At 41.7% G+C, this 20877-nt stretch overlaps 1 protein-coding gene across 1 annotated transcript in view; it reads right to left on the reverse strand.

The window, feature by feature from the left end:
- Nucleotides 1-2312: 2312 nt before the first annotated feature.
- Nucleotides 2313-20877, reverse strand: part of LRIG2 (leucine rich repeats and immunoglobulin like domains 2) — a 63295-nt gene continuing 44730 nt past the window's right edge. Inside the window, exons 14-19 of the mRNA XM_044283489.1 lie at nt 19797-20078; nt 17008-17457; nt 12085-12234; nt 10448-10597; nt 9564-9797; nt 2313-7800 (exon numbers count right to left, since the gene is read on the reverse strand). Coding sequence (XP_044139424.1) covers nt 7565-7800; nt 9564-9797; nt 10448-10597; nt 12085-12234; nt 17008-17457; nt 19797-20078 — 1502 coding nt within the window. The 3' untranslated portion in view covers nt 2313-7564. The remainder of the gene's footprint in view (nt 7801-9563; nt 9798-10447; nt 10598-12084; nt 12235-17007; nt 17458-19796; nt 20079-20877) is intronic.

Here is a 20877-nt window from a genome sequence, read left to right on the forward strand (position 1 = left end):
CTTTGTCTGACAACCATACTTAGCTCAGATATTAGGGCCCTTTTACACTAGCCGCCAATTATCAGGAACAAAAATGTATACAAACATGTGTTCCCGATATTTTACCCGTGTAAAAGTGATGGCGATCAGCCATCCAACAAGCAAAAGTGTCTTTTCAACTGGTTTAATCGTTTATGCGAGCATGAAAATGATCGCTGGTCAGAATCACATCTCCATGTATAAACAGGGGGTGTACTTCTGACATAATGTAAAATAAAAGGATGGTGGTTGAATGATTTTAGTAACAAACATTCACCCCTTATGCACTCCTCATCAGCCTGTGTAAAGGCCTTTTAAACAAGCACCGATCTACTGGTTTGTTAATCGGCCATCTTCATAGCCAGGAATCAGGCCACTTAGTGTTTCCATAGCAACCAGTTGGTCTCCGCTCAAAGCTGGATCGGTATTGTGCTGATAAAGAACAAATTGACAGCAGTCACTGCATGCGATTCCCCGATCCCAGTGTGAAATATTGATCAGATTTTTGTAGAAAAATATATTTGTACATACACACACACAATGTTTATTTTTTTTAATAGAAAGGCCAGTAATGTAATGGCATACTGTAATTATGTAATGTTGTATCAAAGGTATCTACTGTACATTAAATTTTTATCTTAAATAATATATCTTCTCTTTTTGTAAGACCAAATCCTTAAGATTTTTTTTTCACTTTAGTATATTTCTTACATACAAAACACAGGCAAAATATAATAGCTTAAAACCGTACTTGTTAGGAGTGTATACAATTATATTAAGCAGGTAATAGTCACATCAAACTCAAGCTATCCGAGTCATGAAAGATGAATGCCGCCCCCCCCCTTACTCATCTTCAGACACGTAGTAGAAAACAGAAAAGCGCAGTATCCAACCTACTAGATAGTCACATTATAAAAAGCAGATTGTCACATTTATCTGGTATATCACTGCCACTAGTATGCCACTATAATTAGGTCAAAATGCATAAAAATTGGGCAGATTTACTAATCCAGTCTAGTTTTTAGACCGTATAAACGGAGACTAAACAGTCTAAAGATGCGGCAGATTTATAAACGGTGGCTGAGACTGGATGATATATTTGGCACACCTTTAGGGTCCATTCACACGTCCTGTTTTTTTTCATCCTGAAAAACGGTCCGTTTTTTGCGGATCCGTTGTTCCTGAAAATGTTTCCGTATGTCATCCGTTTTTTGCGGATCCGCAAAAAACGGGAGCATGTATACATTTCAATAATCAAATAAAGTTGTTTGGATTTCTTTGAAAAAAAATTGAAAAAAAAAAAAAAAAAAAAAATTGTTATGTGTTTCCAGGAACGGAATCCGCAAAAAACGGATGACATACGGAATGACATCCGAAAGTCATCCGTTTTTTGCGGATCCATTGACTTTGTATTGTACCAGGATCCGATTTTTCAGGACAAGAATAGGACATGTTTTATATTTAAACGGACATGCGGAACGGAACAACGGAAACGGACAGCACACATTGTGCTGTCCGATTTTTTCCAGGACCCATTGAAAATGAATGGGTCCAGATCTGGTCCTGATCTGTTCCTGAAAAAACGGAACAGATCAGGAAAGAAAAAACGGACGTGTGAATGGACCCTTAGACTGTCTAGAGTAAAGTAAGCAAACTAATAGGTGGTATACATTTACACTAGAGTTTGGTGTTAAACATTTGCTGCATTTTTAGGCGCACATTGCCACATCTTAAAGGGGTTGTGTCCCTTCAGCAAATTGCATTTATCATGTAGAGAAAGTTAATTCAAGGCACTTACTAATGTATTGTGATTTTCCATATCGCTTCCTTTGCTGGATTGTTTAATTTTACCATCACATTATACACTGCTCTTTTCCATGTTTACTACCACCCTACAATCCATCAGTGGTGGCCGTGCTTGCACAATATAGGAAAAAGTACCAGTCTATGTGAGCTCCCATGGTCCTGGCCACTAGAGAGGCAGGTGCAATTTCCTATAGTGTGCAAGCACGACCACAGATTGCAGGGTGGTCGTAACCATGGAAATCAGCACTGTATAATAGGATGGAAAAATGAATCCAGCCTGCAAAGGAGGCAATATGGAGAATCACAATAAATAAGTGCCTTGTATTAACTTTCTCTACGTGATAAATGCCACTTGCTGAAGTTAGACGACCACTTTAAGCCAGGTCCCATTTCCAGTAGGCCAGGTTCCTTTCCCGCTAAGCCATGCTTTTTGTTTGGAGACCTGAAAAGAAGAGGCTTAAATAATAAATGTGATGCATATCCGCTACTTTTTGAATTCTGACATGTTTTTATTAGTAAATCTCCCCCAGTACATACATTCTAGGGCATAGACAAGACAATACTAGTTACATGGAGTGTGGAGAGAGGACATTCACTCTGCAATACAATGCCGGCACTTTTTATAAGTCACTGTAGAAGTTACAGTCAAACATTTTGCACGTATAGCATATTTTAAATTCTATCTCTAAAGCAGACTACAGTTTTATGGTGGATACCTAGAAAACTGCTCATTTTGAAGGTCATAGCTTACATTTGCAGATATCACGCAACCCACCGAGCCAGTCATAAAATAGTTCCACTTCTGCCAGAAGCCATATAAATTCATTGTAGCAGCACATATTACCTTAGCCACCTCATCCAAAAAAAGGTGCAATATAAAAGGCATCAGGGCAAGTGGCTACATACTCATCTCAGCTATTCATCACCATTCCCAACATTCGTGGAGGCCATAAAAAAAGCCTTTGTCCTCTGCCATCTCTAAACAATTTATGTGTATTCATTTCATGGAAGATTAACCATTAAGGAGCTATTTCAAAGCTTAGTGTTGAGGCAATAAGATTGAAATACATTTTTATCTACAGTTCACCCACACAGATCTGCATTGAGGATGCTTTTCATAAAATGTCATTTCATAGTAGGCTGACACGCTGCCTGACTAACATAATAAAACAGTTTTGGCATATTAAAAAATAAAAACTAACAAAAACAAAAAAATTATCCAACGAACAGGTATGTGCAATGTGTACAAAAATATCTAATCACAAGTATATTTACATATATAACAATAAGCTCAAACGCCTAAAATCTTTGGTTGCCATGTTTGGGAAATTATTCAACAAAAGTAAAGTATAGAATAAAAAATAAAAAAAATAAGATATTAGGTACGGTTTCGGTCAACTTTACAAAGCCAATGAAAAAAATACTGAATCAATGAACTAAGGCAGTAACTCCCTTTGCCAAAGGCTTGGTTCTTCTGGAAGAACTCCACTTTGGATCAACTTTGCCTACAGTGACCTTGTCTAAATTGCTCAGGCGAAAACTTCTTAAGCCTCATGCAGACGTCCGTGGAACGCGGTCCGTGAGATACCAGACTGGCATTACAGGAGCGTATGCAATGCCAGTCTGGTATCTCACGGACGTCTGCATGAGGCTTTAGTTTGTGCACTTATGGAACCATTTTAATTGCTGTAAAATCCAAAATGAATAGGGATGAGCGAACTTGTGTATTCAAGTTTGGAGTACAAAGTTAGGGTTATCTAAGAATTCCGTTATGGATTTCCATAACGGAATTCTTAGATAACCCGAACCTTGTACGCCGGACTTGAAAACACAAGTTTGCTCAACACAAAAAATGGAGCAAATTTGCAAATAGCACTGATCTCAAAAAAAATTCTACTGTTCTGTGTTCACAGCTTCGATATGTCTCTATGGTAACAGACTACAAACAAACAAACCTCGTGTAGTCAGGAAACGCAACAACTTTACTACTAAACTTACTCCCAGACAGAAGAGGACTCAAAAAAGTTAAACATGACTACAGGAACAGACTACACGGGGTTTCTTTGTAGTCTGTCACCAAGACAACAGAACAAAACAGAGTCTTACAGCACTAAGTGAGTTTAAAAGTATACTGTAAAACAGCTTAGTTGGTAGGTCATCATTCCCACTTTAGCTTGGCTGCAAATATAACTTCTGTTTATAGGCAAAGGTAAATTTCAAAGGATAGACATGTTAAATGTGGATCGCAATGTGTGGTGCTCACAAATATACCTTTGGACGTAAACCATGAGCACCAAAATTAGGACGTACGCAACTAGTCAAAACTATACAGAATAATAGGTCTGTGCAAGTACAGAACATAAACATGCATAAAAAAATATGGAGATATGTGGGGTACGTAAAGCATACTCAAGGTAAGGAGCAGCATATATCATTACTGAGAATATCATGTCCAAGGATGCTGAAAGTCACATACAAAAATAGGTGCCTTTCATTAAGCCTACCAGTATTGTCATTGTCCCTTAAAGGGGTTGTCCCACAAAAAATATTCTACATTTAAAAAAAACCAGTACCTGGATCCGATTACCTTTTGTAAAATGCACGTACTTAAAAATTTAATGTAACTACTGAGTTAGTCAATAAAATGTATCTGTATAGCGCCACCTGCTGTTTATTCTTTTCCTATTTTTCTATCCACCTCTGTAATATCACTGAGAGGTCATACCTGATTTGTTCCATCCTTCAAATGTCATCAGTTATATCTACTGTTAGAAGTTGTGACAGCTACAGGGAGAAAGCTTCAGCAGAAAGGACATGCCCCCTGAGATGTCCACTTGATATAAATCTAGCAGCGCAAATGGAGCAATTAATAGGTCTCTTGATCCATGTGAGGTTCAGGGCTGAATGTAGCTTTGTTAGAAAGAGTAGAAAGACAATGGCATGCATTACATGGTGCCCGATTTCTATTTTTTTTTATTACTCATGGTATAACCACTTTAATCATTGTTGGGGGATGCGGCATCAGTATAAGGATTTATGGTGATCTATAGATTGTGCGATTATTCAAAGTGTGTTGAAAAAAATGCTATAATAGTAGCCAGCAAGGGAACAACTACTGCAGGGCTAAAGTCAATATGAGGACTATTATGAAGTAGGTAAAAGCTACTGCCTGTGCAAACATCTGATTGTAATTTTTCCTTATTTTTTCCGGTTTTGGTACAATTAGTCTTGACTAAAATTCCCCTCCCATTTTCTATACACATCTCCTCTGTAAACCTAAGCGTCATCTGATCCTGCACACTTCCATGTCACCAATGTTTTGTGCAGGACATATTAGAGCATAACTGAAGTTAGAAGTTACACAAGGTTTGTTGTAGTCGGTAACCATGGAAACCCATAGGTCTGCAGCGATGAACACATAACATTGTAAGATATTTTTCATCAAGAATAGCTATTTGATTTATTTGTTTTTATGCACTGAAATGCACAAAATATTGTTGCAACGGTGAAAATACTCTTTACAGGGCCTTTCTGGGAATGATTGTGATAAAGTGATGCCCACAGACTGCCTCCGCTATCAAAAGATTTATACTTAACTGCTCCTCAATGCTCCAGTTCTGTGTGTCCAACTTCCGTTCCCTGGCTTCATGATCACCTGCTCTGCTGCAGCCAACAACTGGCTTCAGTGGTGGTGTGTCACATTCAATAGCAGAGGTAGGCTGCGGGCATCACTTAAAAGTTAGCCATTTCCAGAAAACCCCTTTAAGGACTCATGCACACAACCGTTGGATGTTCTGCGATCCTATACTGACCGCTTGCATTCCGCACTTTGTCGGCCCCTCTTAGAACGCAAACAATAGTAGCACATGTTCTATTTTTTTGCAGAATGGCCATGCGGACACAGAATCCTCACAGAGTCATTTCTGTTTTTTTGTGGCCCCAGAGAAGTAAATGGTTCCGCATATAGGACGCAAAAGAAACGGACCACACACGGAAAAAAATATATGTTTGTGTTTATGAGCCCTAAGGAAGAGGTGAATGTGGAGTTTGGAAAGATTAATCTGACGAGGAAAAAAACATCCTAAAGTGGACCTACCGTTAAAGTAAAACTAGATCCAGAAACAGCACCACACATGTCCAAAAGGTGAGCGTGGTATCCCTGCTCTTTCTCACAGACAAAGATAGGATCAAATGAGATGAGGAGATTGAAGGAGGAACATTTGGGTTTTATTTGCTAGGTTTAGCGTTCCTCTAATAACATATATTAATCAACTCACTCAGCATCTGCTGGCATGTTTCCCTCGGAGACACATCACTGCTGAGGCCAGTGAATGGCTGCAGCAGCGCATGTGACCACAGATGGGGAGCCACACATCTAAGGATTGGAAGCAGCAGGAACAGGACCCCTTGACACTGGAGTGGAGCCTGCTTTCAAGAGGGAAGTGTGGTTTTTATTTTACACACAATTACTTTTGGTTTGTGGGGTCCAGACAACCCCTTTATGTCAGACATCTTTGTAAGCGGAGTATGAGGTTTAATGCCCGTTTCTGCCTTCCTAAAAGAATGGTACTATGACGCCTGTGATTGCCAAACAAATGAAGAAAAAAAGTGCTCAGAAAAAAATGAAAAGGTCTCAAAACTACTCAAACTGCATTTCCAAGGTGCTGCTGGCTTTGGTGGCTATCGAAATCTTCCGTTGATGCCATTTTGAGAATAACTGGGTCTAATACATGGAACTACACGTACACAAAGAAATACAAAAAAACTGCAGGAAACCGTAACCAGTTGGAATGTAAAATCTGAATAATCTGCTTGCAGAACGTTTTACGGATCTATATGTATGACTGCACAGCGCAATGTCGTACAGTGCCGTCACTAGATGCCCGATGACATCTATACCCAACAAGAAAGCAAAAATGACAAATGTTCTAGTAAGAGCGACAAATAGAAAAAGGGAGGAAGGACGAGCTGGGACGGACATAGTTCAGATGGAATGGCAGAGACAGAAGAAATCAACAAAATAAGTGACTTTACAAAGAAATCTGCCTTATTAATGAATGCATATTCTCTTTGCAGTGGTAAGTAAAGCATGCTTTGTTGGATGACTGATATTTTGTAAGATGGGCGGCATCCGAGCGTTTTCTTCCTGCCAGTGGACATTTCCTAGCTATCCGTGGTCACATAGCTACAGAATACTGCCCAGATTTACTCCTCCTGTCAGGTTCAGAATTCAGTTTGGAAAATAAAAGCCCCCTGGAATGTCTGACTCTTGGGTGGTCTATAAGTTAAAGGAGGCCCTAACAAGGTTTGGCTTTACTCACAGATGGAACTTTCTAAGGCATTGATAATCACAGTACATAGCGGTATAAGCCGACATTTCGGTAACTGTGTATGGGTACAAGCTTGCATCTATGCGCAGTCACAAAACACCTAAAAAAGGGATCCAGCTGCAACAAAACTTAAAAATGGCTTTGCTCTTTAGTTTTTTCAGATTTCAGGATCCGTTTTACACTGAAGCTTCTGTCCGTCAACTCATCCTGATGCAGATTGTTGAAGTGCTTAAATAACGACCGGTCCAAGCTACATAGCGTTGATCCCGCTGCGGTCTGACGCAGAGGATTTTTGCATTGGTCCGTGTGATATGCTTGTAAACAAACCCTTTCTAGCACTTTTTGGCCATGAATTCAATTCTGAGGTAGTCAATACAAAGTCAGCTGACTTGCAGATTCCTTTGGTCTCATTAAGTGGTCTCCTTGTAATCACCAATATTAGGAGTCCTGCCCAAGTCGTAGTCCTGGTCACAAGACCTCGTGCAAGGTCTGGGACGGGGGCGCTCTTCTGCCTTGACTGAAGAGGCCACTTCATTTCTGAGTAGGCTATTCTCATGGACGGGTACAGGATGGTGGCAGAAGTGAGGATGTGCTGCTGGAAGGCCGTCATCTTTCTTTATGCTCCAAGATGGACAGGGAAATGATTCTAAAATGACAAACAACTAGTGACAATCACATTATATTAAACAGTATATAATTGTACAGATAAGGCTAGGTTAACATCACAAAAATTAAATTTTTTCAATTGACTACCATGGGGTCTGTTCAGTTTCCATTCAGAATCCATTTATTTTTTTACCCCAGACAAAAAAGTCTTGCATGGAGGACTTTTTTGATGGAATCGGCACCAGATACCCCAAATGATTCTGCCAGTGCAGATGTGAACTCTCCCTAAGGCTCCATTCACACGTCCGCAATTCCGTTTCACATTTTGCGGAACGGAATTGCGGACCCATTCATTTCTATGGGGCCGCACAATGTGCTGCCTGGATCCGGAAAAGGTCCGCAATTCCGATCCCGAAATAGAACATTTCCTATTCTTGTCCGCAATATCGGACAAGAATAGGCATTTTCTATTAAGCGCTGGAGATGTGCGGTCCACAACAAATGGAACGCACATTACCTTATGTCAGTGTTTTGCGGATCCGCAAAACACACACGGATGTGTGAATGGACCCTAATACTTTCCATATTGACTATGCAGTCTATCAAAAATATTATTTTCAGCCTAAAAGAAGTTTTTATATCTACAGAGAGCAGTGGAGCACAATATAAGTAGGGAAAGCCAATTAACATATGACTGAATGTTTGGTGTAAAGGAACACAAACAATTAATGCAAATGCACAAAGAATATCTCAGCAATTGCTCACTTTAATCAACACCTTTCCCAGATGCTCAGTCATCTCTCTACTGTCATGTCCTGAATCTGCTGTCTGACAGTAAAACAACTGGCTGGAGCAGCAGCCTCCCTTCTATACCCTGTATGTAGTAGGGCAAAAAGATCAGTAACTACTATCACATATGCATTTTTGCTGTCCGGTTTTGAGATCCGGCATGTTCAGTTTCCCATACTGCTCACAAAAACGCTTCCTGTAGCGATATAGTCTCCGGCATGGGAACACAACAAACCGGAACAGAATGCATTCTGGTGCACTCCGTTCCGGTTTGTTCAGTTTTGGATGAATGGAGACAAAACTGAAGAGTTTTTCCTCTGCCAGATCTCAAAAAACGGGAAAGAAAATCGCAGGTGTAAAAGTAGCCCAAGTCCGGTCCTTCTGTCGGTCTCACAAACATGAAAAATATGCTGCAAACGGTGGGGGCAAGAGTTTCATCTAGTTCATTTTGTCATTTATTTCTAGGTTTAGAGTTCCTTTAAGTGGGCAGTCCATATTGTAACGGCGAATACAGGGAGAACAAAGCTTCAATAATGTGTAAAGCAGTAGATACAAACACCACACCTGAAAATATACCGTTAACCAGCTGAAGAATATACCCTTTGGATGATCCGTTACAACGTAGCATCAAGGCTCCGAAGATTACATAACCATTTGCATGCAATTAACAAAATGAATATAAAATCAACATGAAATTGGTGTACACTTCATTGCACCATTTTTTCAGACTCAATGCCTAAAGTGTTCCACAACAGCATGACGACAAGGATACATGCATTTATTTTGTCTAAGGAACCCACAAGAAGCTCATTTTCATCTACTTTAAGAGCAATAGTCCTTTAGAGACATGGAGCATGTAAGGATACGCAGCTGTAGCAGTCATATCAGCAGAATATAATGCCATTGTATTAAAGGACAGCAAGAATAAGTGGATGCAAAAAAAGATCTCTTTTCTCAGAAAATAATAAAATAATGATATTTCCAGGGCCAGATGTGAGGAGTGAAGTTGCTTACCACAGTCCTTCCTATCGTAGCTGGTGAGGAATGCAGACATGTCCGCAGCAGATGTGGCCATGTCATGTGAATGATGTGGAAATATATCCTTTGGAATCAGAGCTATGAGATTAGCCAAAGTGTGGTCCATTGGGTCCTCCTCGGTAATGTATGTATATGGACAGAATTCCCTGGTCCTCGAGTAGATGTTAGCATTGTCGTAACAATCAGAGCAGATCATAAGCTGACCAGCGCCTACAAGAGTAAAGAAGCTCTCATCACTGCATTATCAAGAAACGGAATTTCTGGTGTTGGCAACTGAGAATTGCCCCCCATACGCAAGCATACTTTGCTCAGCAGAGTGTGCATTCATTCTCCAGTGGGGGGGTAAGATACTGTCAGATACCCCTGACAGCATCTTATCTCCCCTGAACACCTAGGTCCCTTCTTTCCAATAACTGCTGCCACTGGGGGTAGGTTAGATGGTGGACTGGTCCTGCTGCCATTAATGTAATGCGCACGGCCATACACAGATTACAGTGCAGTGACGTCTTCAGTCTTGGCTGGAGATACGCTGTGAGATCAGGTACAGCCTCCGTCTGTCTATGTGCCTCTGGGGCAATGATGTCTCGTCACAGGACTGTGGCACGAAATCACATGGTAGCCATGGTCCTGTGATGTCATTATGAGAGGCATGTCATCGCATCAGAAAGTAGACACCAGAGGCTGAGGCCACTGGCAGGGCACCAGGTAACTTTTTATAGGCAAGAATATTATAATCCATTATTTTTTATTTCAATAAAACAGCAGCTATTGCAGAACAAAAATATCTATCCACCTCCACTTCTGTCCGTCCACCCACCTGCCCAACCATCCAATGAATTTACAAGCAGCAGTGTTCTTACCTGGAACAGGAAGGCTGTCCCTTCTGTCTACCGGATGTGAGCTGTTACCGCGACCATATAATTGCTGTATTCTACCGTTCTGCAGATTGGATGCATACTGCAAATTCAGGATTTCTGCGTCTGCCTCGCTACCGGTATCAACATACAATCCTTATGGAAAATAATATATATGCACAGTATATTAGTGTAAGGGTAAGGCCCCCTGTACACGAAGATGTGCGCCCCGTGGCCGTGCTGCGGCCGCAATGCACAAACACCGACCGTGGGGCAGCCGCAGCAGATCACAGACCCATTCACTTTAGTAGGTTCACGATCCGCCTGTTCCGCAAAAAGATAGGACATGTTCTATCTTTTTGCGGAACGGAAGTACGGGATGAAACCCCACGGAAGCACTGTTCCGTTCTGCACCATCCCGCATCTCCAGATTTGTGGACCCATTGAAGTGAATAGGTCCGCATCAGTGATGCAGAATGCACACGGAACAGTGCACGTGTATTGCGGATCCGCATATGCGGTCTGCAGCATGGGCAAGGGACTCCTACGGTCGTGTGCAATAGGCCTAAAACAAAACATGAATGTCTATTAGTTAGTAGAAATGTATGCATTAAGGCTTTTTATTAAAATGTTCTTAATTAATGAAAATGTGCACTTCATGTCCATGTCTAAAGTTAGTTATTAAAGGGGGACTGTACTTTCAATAAACTTTTGATGTCATAGGGACATATCAAAAGTTTGGATCATTGGGGTTCTGAGCGCTAAGACCCCCACCGATCTCTAGGATGAGCGGAGAGAAGTGCTCGCTTATAGCCGGTTCTCTTTCTTTGACGCAGGACAGAAAGCAAGATGAACTCAATAGACCATCATAATAAGTGTGTAGTGGAAATTATTGGTTATCTCACTAATAACACTTAGGATAGGGCATAAGCGTCAGATCCCTGGTGGTCCAACTACGGGATCATGAGAAGGGAGAACTGCCCCATGAGAATAGATTTGGGGGGTGTATGTGTGACCACTGCCCCATTCACTTCTATGGGACTGCTAAGGACAGCACTTGCAGCAGTCCAATGGAAGGGAATGCAGCGGTGGTCACGCATGCATATCACAGGGCACTCCACTGGCATCTGTGGATCCCCAGTCTCCTGATCACTGTGGGTCCCAGTGGAGGGCACCAATCAATCACTTATCCCTGATCTTGTGGGTAGGTTGCACGTGTTCCAACCCTTTAAAGAGTATACACATCCTATAAAGTGACAGCACATTGCTAGGATAGGCCATAACAATGACCGATGGGAGTCCAACCTCTGGGAACCCAAAATCCTGAGATTAACGGGGCCCCAGATATAGTGTATTTCATTGGGGCCATGTTGCATTCCCCTGCACAGCAGGTGGTCAGGGCGACCGTGCAGGGAAAAGCAGTGCTTGAGTTATAACAGGTAAATCACCATGGAAATTTACAGCCCCGGGGGCCATTCAAATAACCTTTTTTTTTTCTTCTCAAGTCTTCATAAAGCTTTCCAATCCCACATAAAATCAAAAGCTTTTCACGTTTAACATATATTAAGCCTGGCAGACCAAAGGAAACATATTTAGTTTTAAAAGGTGCAAATGAAGCAGTTTTTGGGGTACAATGTACTTACCATCTGTCCCCTTATGAACACAGCTACTGGCAGGCGGCATGAGTTGCTGATGGCTGCCCGCCTCGGAGTTACTATATCCCTCTGGAGGCTCAGACAGGGTTCCTTGGGAGGACAGGTAGCTGGGGATGTCCGCAGGCAGATTCATGTCCTCTGCAGAGAAGAAATGAGACAATTAAAGGAAACGTGTGACAACTGTAGTGGTCTCCTGGATGGATGCTACAGCTGTCACTATGAGCAGAGGGGAGGGGTTATGAAGCAGCTCAAAGCAGAGTGCACTTCACATTGAAGCTCCGCCTCCTGTGCATTTGCAGGAGCAAAATCTGACAGAATAAAAGTTAATATTCACACTGCTCCGGATAATAAAAAAAAACTGCCCAGAGACCCCCTTTAACATACAGGAAGTAAAAAAAGACTAGAATAGAAAAACTAACAAATCATCCAAAGATTGGCCAATTAGATCAATGGGATGTAGAGTAGTAAAGACCTTCCACAGAAGTACACCAATGTTTAAATTCTAATCAGATTGGTCACCTTTCTTAAGCTAGCTTGAAGGGAACCTGTCATGTGGATATTTGATTATAATCTAACTTATTATATACAATCATTAACTACTAAAAAGTGCCTTAGTTGTATTCACTTACTGGTGTGACAGATGGTTACCTCATAATATATACACAAAGATGCCACATGCTAATGAGCCGATTTGAGTCCAGCGTGATGTCAGTGAGTCCAGCGTTTTTTTAATTCAGAGCTATAGCCACTCCCCTGCCCACCAGCTGCTGATTCATATGGAAAATAACTGTCAATCAGCAGCAGGTAGGCAGGGAGAGTCAGGAGCTCGTGAATATTCATTACTCATCATTATGAGCTGGAGCTTTTCAATACAAGATGTTGCCAGATTGACTGGGTCAATTAAAGAAAGTGTTAGCATTTTGCTAAGAGAATCAGTCACTTATTTATGTTGCCCTTAGTTAGGACACCATAAAACTGGTGACAGGTTCCCTTTAAATGTGTATTCTGGTTGTTATCCCCTATACACAGGATAGGAGATAGCTATTAGATTGGCAAGGATCCTACCGCTGGACAACCACCGATCACGAGAACGGGGGCCTTGTATCCCTGCAGCCCCTCTGACATGAACTGAGCAGCTGGTCGAGCATGTGTGCAGCCACTCAATTTCTACGGGAATTCCAGAGACAGCAGAGTGCCGTGCTCGACTATCTCCAGAACTCCCATAGAAATTAATGGAGCAGCCACGGGCCGCTCTGTTCATTTCAGGGGGCTGCAGGGCCTCCATTCTTGTGATCGGTGGGGATCCCAGCGGCAGGACCCCCACCGATCTGATAGTCATCCCCTATCCTGTGGATAGGGCATAACGTCTAACAACCAGAATACCCTGTTAAGCTGCCCATACACTTTAGCTATTCCCCATCCTCACCCCACAGACTTGTACGGTCAGCTCAGCTCAAAGGGAATAAGCCAATGCCAGACACCTCCAACACCTGAAACCAAATGTGTCTGATCCCTCTTCCCCCAGCAGGCCCCCTCCAGCCAACATGTACCGAATATAAATAGGGCACCTTAAGGATCAATAATTGGTCAGCCATTGTTTGTAAATTCTAAAAGTGAAGGCTCCAGTTGTAAATATACCACTGAAAAAGGATCCCCAATCAAAACGTAAAATGCCCCGTGTATTAATAAATCACGTTAGACAACCATCCCCCTGCCAGTGGACCCCAAGCTGTTGTAAACCCATACAAATGGCAGTAAAGTCAAATCTTGAGCAGGTGTTTCTTCTTACTTGCATGTGGATCATTATCCCTTTGTAGGATCTGTATCTCTTAAAGGGAACCTGTCACCAGTTTTATGGTGTCCTAACTAAGGGCAACATAAATAAGTGACCGATTCTCTTAGCAAAATGCTGGGTCAATTTCTTTAATCGACCCAGTCAATCTGCCAACATCTTGTATTGAAAAGCTCCAGCTCATAATGATGAGTCCTGAACATTCATGAGCGCCTGACTCTCCCAGCCCACCTACTGCTGATTGACAGTTATTTTCCATATGAATTAGCAGCAGGTGGGCAGGGGAGTGGCTATAGCTCTGAATTAAATATACGCTTGACTCAATGACATCACGCTGGACTCAAATCAGCTCATTAGGCATGCGGCATCTTTGTATGTATATTATGAGGTAACCATCTGTCACACCAGTAAGTGAATACATCTAAGGCACTTTTTAGTAGTTAATGATTGTATATAATTAGTTAAATTATAATCAAATATCCACAGGTTCCCTTTAAAGGAGTTGCCTGAGACTGGAGAAAAATTCACAAGGGCCAATACATTGTGTAAAAGGTCGGGAATCAGTGGACGCTGTCACAAAGCATTTAACTTTTTCTCCATTGTCCACTCCCCTGCAAATTTTTGTCCAGTCTCCGACAAACCCCCTTTAGGGTTGGAGTTAGGACAGACATAATGATCCAGTTTTCTCCGTTCACGATTACAGTTTCTAAAGAATTCAGGACAGATATGACTGACTTATAATTAGATCCACTAGGCAGAAGGCTGTGGACAAGGAACCTTTAGGTCAGTGTGAAACTTTCGGTGGTCATTTGCAGGTAACAACATGTAGTGCAGCCATATTGTCTCATCAGTGGTTGATGGTAAAATTGTCTCTGTTATTAAACTTGACAAAATGACAACCAATTTTTCATTTCTAAGAAGACACTTCAATTCACAACAAATGTGGCTGCACTTCCTAATGTCACTTTTACAAAAATGGCTGCCAATAATGGAAATATCTCTGTAAGTAAAATAAATATAATGATCAGTCTTTGGCCATTGCTCTCACCTCTGATTTACCAATTTGTGGGTAATTGTAGTGGAAATGCCCAAACAAAAATTAGCAATGTTACAAAGAAATTTATGTTGCAATATGCAAAAAACATTTACTAGATTGCTTCATAAATGGACCCAAATCAAGTGGTTACCAAAGTTACCTTTTACTGTTGTAGTGAGAATTTATAATTTTATTTGCCCCAGAATTCTGACAGAACAAAGAATGTTTGCTGCCAGCCAAACAGGGTGCACGAATGGGCAGGGTTAACTACAGTAATTGGGTGAAAGCTACAAAAAAAAGTTACTAAAGTAGTAGAATGGAGTACAAAAACTGGCGTAACATCTCTAGAAAAATAAAAAATAAAAAGGGGTTTAAATAGTGACTAAATGTGCATAAATCAATAGTACAAGCAACAGCACAAAACTTTGCAATATGTTTTATCAGGGAGAAATGTCTAGTTCTCCTGTTATCAGCTGTTTATAAGCTCCCCCCTCCTCCAATTACTTTTCACTTTGAAATATGTGTTTTTCCACTCCAGAATGAATCATCTGTGCAGCAGACTATGCAACTCTATGGAGAGAGGTGGGGGAGGAGTTAGCGGGAGCTGAGGAGGCAAACACAGACCAGCAGGACTGCACAGCTACATAGGCAGCTTATAGCTCCATTACAAGTGCTTCATACACAAAAATACAGGTCAGTACTTCTCTGTAATGACTTCTATTATCCAGCTGCTCCTGCGTGACTGTAAGACAGTTAAGTAGGAGACTTCCCTCTACTTTCTGTGTGTGCAGTGAATGGCAGCTATTTTCCAGCTACCATGTCTGAGAGAACTGCAAACCAAATATTCAGCAAGCACAGAGCAATACAAATGACAGACACAAGTTATATAATGGCCAGAATTCATGTTATTCCTCACGTACAAACTGTACTACTGATTAATGCACATTTTGTTGAAAGCTTGGTGCAGCTTTACATATGTGCAAATGTACCAAACAAATGCAACACTTGATACATTTAGCACAAATTATGGCAACAGAGATTCAAAAACAACTGGCTTCCCCTCATAAAAAAATTGCCCCATATTTTTCATACATGAAACTCTACACGTTCGTTTATGGAAAGAATCATTCAATAATATCTATTTTTGGCAAATGATAAAACCTGTGTAATCAGTCGGACCCTGTGACCTAGACGTGGGACCTCTGGGAAATCATGTGTGCATGTTCACAGCGATGAACTGAACATATCAGACTAAAAAGATTTCACCGCAAAATCGTATCTGAATTTTACTTTTCAAGATAATGTTTTTGAGTATTCCCTAGTCTTACTTGGCAGCGTGCTTTGTGGTTAGCTGTACAAATCAATTCATCACATCAGCTTCCCAGTGTACATAATTTAAAGGTGTAAAGCAGTCTGAGGCATGAAGTGTGTTTTTTATCATTTTCAATTTTCTTTCTATCTTTATGAGAAGGAATAGTACTCAGCTTTAAAGTATGGTACTTACAACATGGCAAAATTGACTTTTCCATTAGTATGCATGAAAATGTCTCCATTAGGCCTCATGCACACGACCGTTTTGGTCCGCATCCGAGCCGCAGTTTTTGCGGCTCGGATGCGGACCCATTCACTTCAATAGGGCCGCAAAAGATGCGGACAGCACTCTGTGTGCTGTCCGCATCCGTTGCCCCGCAAAAAAATATAACATGTCCTATTCTTGTCCGTTTGGCGGACAAGAATAGGCATTGCTACAATTAGCTGCACGTTCTGTTCCGCGAAATTGCGGAAGGCACACAGACGACTTCAGTTTTTTGAGGATTCGCGATTTTCAGACCGCAAAAAAACTGAGCAGTCGTGTGCATGAGGCCTAATGGGCAGATTCTGACATGATTCCTAGCAGAAGCAGTTACTGGCCCTAATCACTCTTAGTTCCCATCTATGTTGTTCATCCTCCTTTAAGAAACAACTTATGAATTAATGAGAACCCTGCTGGTCAATCCTGGAAACCAGTGAGGTACCAATGCACACCACAGCTTGCGTCAATAAGCTATGAACCAAAGTAAAGGTTAAACCATTGAAGACTTACCAGTATTGGTTATGCTGTAATCCTCACTTTTTCTTCTCATGTGGTATATAACAATCACCCAGACCAATGACGTCCCCACGACACAGCAGACAACCACAATGATGACAATGCCAACAGTAGTCCAGCCATCTTCGTCATAGCCCATGATTGTTTGTGAGGAATCACAGTTTGGTGAAGACAAGACATACAGGTTGATGTGACCCCGCTCAGTTCCAAGTGTGTTAGACATGCTGCATGTGTATTTTCCAGCATCCTCAGGGCCTGCATCAACAATAATGAGAAGCTGATTTGCAGCAGCAAAGAAGTGCCGCTCTGTTACCATCAGTGGTCCATCATCTTTAGTCCAGTTCAAGCGAGGAGCTGGGCTTCCTCCTGCTATACACTGCAATACAGCAGTCTCCCCACGGGCAACTGTTCGGTCCTCCAAGGGTCTCATAAAAGTAGGAGTTTCTGAAAGACAGAACACATCGCATAATTCTAATCAGCATCACTGGTTAGACATTTACAGCTAAAGGGGGCATATAAAATGAGCAAAATGACTTAACAATATACAACAGCAGCCAAATCTTTAATGTAGCTGTACAAGAATCAAGCACATAAACATGAACATAAAAGAGATGCCAGTGTGTACAAAGGAGGAACTGTAGCGTGACAGCCTGCAAGTCAGTCCTCATCATTCATATATGCTCTGGGAAGATGATGAAAGTACTGCAGGTTGTCTACAAGCCTCTCCTAACTCAGTACATCATTCACACACGGCAACACCAGAAGAGTAGCCTCAGACTGAAAAAGGTTTTCTTAGTATTAGCAAAATCTTTTTAGGCTAGCATATTACAGTTTCGGGTCTACTGTGAGAAGCAGAAGGGAAAAAAAACCCTGCTAGCAATATTCAATGTACTGAGGGCAGGGATGTGTCCTTTGGAGCACCAGAGCGCTACTGCATTTTCCTGACGGCGCCTCCCACAGTTGTCGGATTGTCAGTGTCATGCTTAAAGATGCAGGGGAACCTGGCCCAGCCAATCCAATAACTGGGAGGTGCTGGGAGGAGAATGTGATGGTGCACCAACGGACACAGTTCTACCCTCTGTGCACTAATCTGCATTCCGAATTAGAGAGCTCTTTTTCCCTCAAAGATGCGGGTACGAATTGTAAAGTAAAAGGTATGTCTATTAGACCAGGAAGGAGCACAAAAAAGGACTGGGTTTAGGTTAATACTTAGCAGCGACGGTGCAGGAGAGCAGAGCTTCGTCCCGCTCACTTGAATGCAGTGAAGATGCAATGTCTTGCACTGCTACTACTAAGTAGACGGTGGGCGGGTAGACAGTCCGATGTTATTAATAAAGAGTTGCGGCCTCTTCAAAAAGCTGACTGGCGAAGATGCTGAGAGTTGGACTACCACTGAATGGATATTGATGACGTATCAATATCCTGATCCCAGAAAGGGGCTTAATGGATGATGCTGACAAGTAATATATAAATAGATATTCTGTTAAAATCTTCTTGCAGTGTAATACTGCCACCGGAAAATGAGCAAACGATCGTTCATTAGGCAATTCAACTCTTTTGAAAAGTAAAAAAAAAAAAACTATTGTTTGCAGGCGGCAGATTGTGGTGTCTAATTACGATCTGCCGCCAGCAAACAACTGTACAGCACGTCCAGCTGCAGAGATCGCTGCATGTAATAGCAGCGGTCTCCTCCGCTAGCAAGCAGGTGATTGCAGGGAGGATAATCGTCTGCCATATTGTGCTGTCTAATACAGCCTTAAAGGGGTTATCCGAGTTATTTTTTTGTTCTTTCTATGTTCCTAACTAAGCAAATGTAACAGCTTTCCAATTCACTCACTTTATCGCCAGTGGCTGGTTTCTCAGATTTGACTGAGGGTCACATGACCTGTGATGTCAGCTTCTCTCCCTGCTCTGATAAAGGTCGTTTAAAAGCCTGTAAACCAGACGTCACTGTGCTGGCCACGCCCCCTCTTCACTGCCGTCTACTCTCTGCTAGGATTCTTAACCCCTTCAGCTGCACAGCTCTGCAGGCAGTGAGGAGACAATGCTGCGCACTGGAGCCGACGTACTAGAGAGAGCATTGCACAAGAAGGTAGAGGGAAGATCCTATGTGTATTAGCAGTGTCATTATACAGCTGGGACTTGTAGTTCTACACATACAACACACTGCAGAGTCTCCCAGCAGGCAGACATGTCACTCAGGGCAGCTCTTGTATCCACTCCCTTAGCAGTATCATTATACAGCTGGGACTTGTAGTTCTACACATACAACATGCTGCTGATTCTCCCAGCAGGCAGACCTGTCACTCAGGGCAGCTCTTTTATTCACTCCCTTAGCAGAGGAGGGGGAGTGGGGGGGGGGGGGGGGGGGGGGGCAGAGATTGTTTTTATTGCATGTAAACAAAGGGCCATAAAAGAACCAGGGAAATTATATATTTTTTTTATTATTATTCTTTTGCATAAAACTTGCTTAGCTCAGTTATATATCAGATTTTCAGTGCTATATTATTTTTTTTTCATAACTCGGACAACCCCTTTAAGGTGTCTGTTCATTTATAGAGAGAAGGTCCGAAGAGACCTAGAGATACTATAATCAGAGGCTCAGGCCATTAAGATGCAACTGTAAATCAATATACCAGGTTTGAAATTTGATTTCTAATAATCTCAGTTAAAAGGTTAGTCAATTATTTGTATTTTATTGGCCAGGAACCATGTAAACTGGCAAAACCAAACTGATTTGCCCATCTCTACGAGTAACAATTAAAGAAAACATAAAACAGTACCTAATACAGTCAGTGTGACATTGGTCGATATGCTGCCTGCCGCATTTTGTGCTGAGCAGCTATAGAGCCCCATATCCTCAATTTTGACATTGACAATGAACAGGACCTCATCTTCTGGCATAACATGCATGCGACGCTCTCGGGCTGCAGGAAAATCTGTTCCTCCATCTTTCTGCCACGCAATTTGTGGAGTTGGGTGACCTTCTGCTGCACACTCTAGACGTGCCATGGCACCAGTGCGGATTGTCAAGTCCATTGGAGTTTTAAGAAAGGAGGGCATTTCTGTTAAAAAGAACATGAGAAAAAAAAATTACAGAATTAATGGGAATTAAGAAGTATGACTTGTACTTACAAAATTCTAACTCTGACCCCTCAGCATAGCTCAAATCTAGATTTTATGCAAATGAATGTCAGGCAGCAAGTTATAGAGCAGGAGGAGCTTGATGAAAAGTGCCCATGTCTTAAAGTCCGCAGTCAAGGTGCTCCAGCAGTGCCAGACCTCCCTGACTGCTTCCTTAATGATCATCAATGAAAGAGCTGTGTGCACACCTCTCTCTCTCTCCCCGCTCAGCACTGATCTGTGTGATCGGTGTAAGCATGAGAGGAGACAGAGCGATCACAAAATAGGACTACACCGTACTGTATTGTACTGTACTCTAACTTCTGATGTTGATACTCCCATTATATTGCTGTTTGTTTCAATAGTGTAAAGATGACATTAGGATTAACAGGAGGTGACTGTAAACTATTAACCCACTCTACCCTGGACTGTTAAAGTTAGTGACATTGACACTTCATTAGACTGCCAGGGAAGTTTTAATTAGAACATATTTATTTTCTAATTTCCTGTTGTCTTATGGTTAAGTGCGTCTTATAGTCTGAAAAAATAAATCGTCAGCTGAACATCTACTTTTTACATAATGCAATGTGATGGCTACAAATGATTTTTTATGTAAATGGACTTTTTTTTTATGTCTTTCCAATAACCGATGAAACTGAAGAAAATAGTCTTTACCATAGTAAATCAGTCATGGCATGATGAGCGTCATTACTGTCCTCCACTGCAATTTAAAGCCACACA

Source organism: Bufo gargarizans, chromosome 3 (assembly GCF_014858855.1).
Source record: "Bufo gargarizans isolate SCDJY-AF-19 chromosome 3, ASM1485885v1, whole genome shotgun sequence".
Lineage (NCBI taxonomy): Eukaryota > Metazoa > Chordata > Amphibia > Anura > Bufonidae > Bufo > Bufo gargarizans.